The 3,645-nt window shown below is 40.5% G+C and overlaps 1 protein-coding gene across 1 annotated transcript in view; it reads left to right on the top strand.

Annotated features, from left to right (window-relative positions):
* The window catches only part of TENM3 (teneurin transmembrane protein 3), a 492,684-nt gene that overhangs the window by 387,227 nt on the left and 101,812 nt on the right, over positions 1–3,645 (top strand). The window contains exon 12 of the mRNA XM_035004286.1: positions 3,376–3,561. Within this exon, the coding sequence (XP_034860177.1) occupies positions 3,376–3,561 (186 nt within the window). The remainder of the gene's footprint in view (positions 1–3,375; positions 3,562–3,645) is intronic.

Below are 3,645 nucleotides of genomic sequence, written 5' to 3'. Positions count from 1 at the left end.
CCCTCCATCCTTCCCCCTCCCGTCTTTTTCCTTCCCTCCTTCCCTCCTCCCTCCTTCCTCCCAGTCTCCTTCCCTCCCTCTCTCTTTCCCTCCCTCTCTCCCCCCTCCCTCTTCTCTCCCTCCCTTCCTTCCTCCCTAACTTCCTCCCTCTGCTTCGTTCCCTCCTCCATCTCCCTGTCTTCCTCCCTGTCTCCCTCCCTCTCTTCCTCCCCACCCTCCTCCTTCATCCTCTGCCTCCTCCCTCATCCCCTCCCTCCTTCCCTCTCTTCCTTCCCTTTCCTCTACCTCCCTCAGCTTTTGGCCATACATTTTTGGAGGCAGACAGGTTTATGTTTGTTACTGCTTCATAGAAATACGAGTTGATTCACATAGTTTGGAGAACTAGAAACTGGTTAGAAAATTCATGACCCGTAGAGCAAACAACATGTACAGGACAAATGAGAGTGAAAACAAAAACTGAGCGGTGGGGTTATAGAGGACCGTGAATGCCCCACCAAAGAGTTCTTGGAAATCATCACCACCCAACATTACCAAGCACAGGTGCAAGGCATTATTTAAATAACACATTAACTTGTTTTGTCCTCCGTTCTTAAAAATGTATTTTATCATCACAAGCATCAGAATAGGCATTTAATTATTTCTGTTGAGTTTTTATTTCCCTTTCTGGCTTCTGTACTAAAAAATACATCCCACCAAAAAAATCCAATTAGTGTTTATAGACATAATTATTTCTATAGTAAAGCTCCTTGGTTCAGGTCTCTTATGCCTTCATCAGTAAAATAAGCATAATAATACTAGCTGTAAAATAATACTGGTTTGAAATATCGCCATTCTAATTTGTCTCCCACAATTATCGGAGGAGGAAAGAAATAATGAAAACAGCCCTTTTTGTTTCATATAACGTTATTTAATACATTACCTGAATTACTTTATAAAGGATATTTTTGTAATTGATACGGTAGCTCTAAAGATAATTCAGCCTTGGGCCACCTGGCTGGCTCAGTCAATAGAGTATGCAACTCTTGATCTCGGGGTTGTGAGTTCGAGCCCTCCGTTGGATATAAAGATTACTTAAAAAAATTTAAAAAATAAAATAAAATTTAAAAAGATAATTCAGTCTTCTTCATAAATTGATATTGCCATGAATGGCAAAAAAGAAAAAAGGTATAGATGTTAAATAAAAAATTAAACTGGCTGTCAAAATCACCTATCATTATTTTACATTAGACTGATTATTTTTCATGCCGATGTAATTATTTTGCCAGTTGAAAATCTAAATTTACGTGTAAACAAAATGACACTTAGACACAGTGGGCAAAGATCTTCATCCTATCCATCTTTACACACCCAGTGCAAAGCAGGAAAACATATATTAAACTCTCAATATAGAGAGTTGAATAATGAATACAGTAGTCTTTTTGGAAGAAACCAATTAAGCACAGGGAAAAAAAGGCTTTATTAAATTTTGCTAGTAGCTGCAAAAAGACAGAAAACTTACTTAGAATTATTAGTAAAGGTATCAAATATGCATATACTCACCCTGTGAAAATATCCTGGTTCATGTGCCTGAAATTTATCTGCATGTCTCACAGCTGTCATTTGAAGTTTACAAAAACACTGTTGGTGACTTACATTTGTGGCTGGAAAGTTTACTAGCAGCATTATTGGGAATTTCTACCTAACTGAATCCCAAAGCAAAACACTTTACCAGCTGCCTCTTTTGTTGTTGTAAAAATGACCTTCAGATATCTAAATTCAATAAGAGTAGATTCTACACCTGCAGAAACATTTGGTTAAGCTGCTAAAAGAGAAGAAATGAATTATTTCCATCAGAAAGTTTATAGGTTTGAAAGCAACAGAGCTTTCCTCTATCTTCATCAGCAGTTTGTCCATTAATTAGCCCTTCAATTCCACTTCAATTAAATTAACTCTAATTAATAAGTTCATTACAAAGATTGACACACCTTGCTCAAAGCTAGTGTGCTAAACGCTGATAAACACCTTCACCCTAATGAAAAATTGATTAGATTGAATAAAAGGGGTACCTCAGAAAGAAACCTCTCTCTTCTGGAGCTGAGCTGACGTTCTGTTCGTCTGAAGTTAATCACCATCTTGGATCTCTTAATCAAAAATTTAATTCAAACGAGATGGAAAATGTGGCATGAAAAAACATATACCACTCTCTTCCAGTTAATAGTCCTGGCTGTTGTTTATAAGAAATGTTACAACTCTCACAGTGCCTTGATTGCGGGTTTAAAATTCTGCAGGACTGAGCGGCAGAATGAAGGTGTCTGAGAAATGTTACTTGGGCAGTGAGTAGGGAAAACAGGAGCATGTGACTACATAAACAGTTACTGTTTTTTCATGTAAAAACAAGGCTGCAGTCCATTTTCTGTTTGTTAGAAACGCTTTCAGGTTTTTATCGTTCAGCGTTTTTATTTTTTGCAAGGAAACTGAAACCAAGCAATGGTCTTACAATTGTAGAAAAAAGAGGCAGTTGATTTTATTTAACTTTATATGTAAAAAGTAAAATATAAAATACCTTCGGAACTCTTTTTAAAGATCGAACCTATTGTTAGGGTTTTGAAGTCCTTTGGTCACTTGTGCTTTTAGTCCATTCGAGTATTTGAAAAACCTACTTTTTCCAATGACAAAGTCAGTAGTTACTTATATTTCTAAACTGGTTTTCTACTGTGGTGTGTATCTGCCCACAGTACGAATTTACTGAATAGGAAAAACAACGATTTCTTTTATTTAACCAGCATGTGTGTGCGTCAGAAGCAAGCCGAAGTGGGTACTACAAAAGATTCTTTTTAATTAAAAGTTTCTGAGTAGTTTAGAAATTTAAACATTAGGAGTAGATAGAACCCCTTTGCAATTCTTGCTATAAGGGTGAAACCCAACTCCTGTTAAATACCGGACATGCTTAGACACTGAAATATTTTATTCATTTTATATGAACTTGATGTGTGTGTTTGTATGTGTGCATGTGTCCTGGGCTGCCAGAAGATATTCTCAGATAAATTACGTGTGTATTTTCCTCTCCTTATGAACCATGTGTTGTTTTGTTAGTCGCCTGTGTGTGTGTGTGTGTGTGTAAATAGAGGGAATTACAACAAAATTCTCTTGTGTATTTCATGCACAATCACAGGGGCATTTGAAATTAAATGACTGACAAAGTAAACTTTGACCACGTGTAATTCTTACGAGTCGATGCTGACATGTACTGAGTCTATAAATACTTTGTATTTATTTTTCAAAACGGTTCTGTTGAGTTGAAGATGCAGTCCTTCTGATTCACGCCCCTTCTCACTCCCCCCGCCCCCCCGCCCCCTCCGCCCTGCCCTCGTGCTCTGCTTCCTCCGTTCAATGCAGAAATCTGTTCGGTGGACTGCGGCTCGCACGGAGTGTGCCTGGGGGGCACGTGTCGCTGTGAAGAGGGCTGGACCGGCGCCGCCTGCACTCAGAGGGCCTGCCACCCGCGCTGCGCCGAGCACGGCACTTGCAAGGACGGCAAGTGCGAATGCAGCCAGGGCTGGAACGGCGAGCACTGCACCATCGGTAGGCCCCGCCCCCGGCCGCCCAGCGCGCGCTTCCCGGGGCGGGGGGGGGGGGGGGGGGGGGGGGGGGGGGGGGGGGGGGGGG

This window comes from Mirounga leonina, unplaced genomic scaffold (assembly GCF_011800145.1).
Source record: "Mirounga leonina isolate KUSES-001 unplaced genomic scaffold, KU_Mleo_1.0 Mir_128, whole genome shotgun sequence".
In the NCBI taxonomy this organism is placed as follows: Eukaryota; Metazoa; Chordata; class Mammalia; order Carnivora; family Phocidae; genus Mirounga; species Mirounga leonina.
Note: the sequence above shows the minus strand (reverse complement) of the source record. Positions and strands in the feature narration are given on the sequence as shown.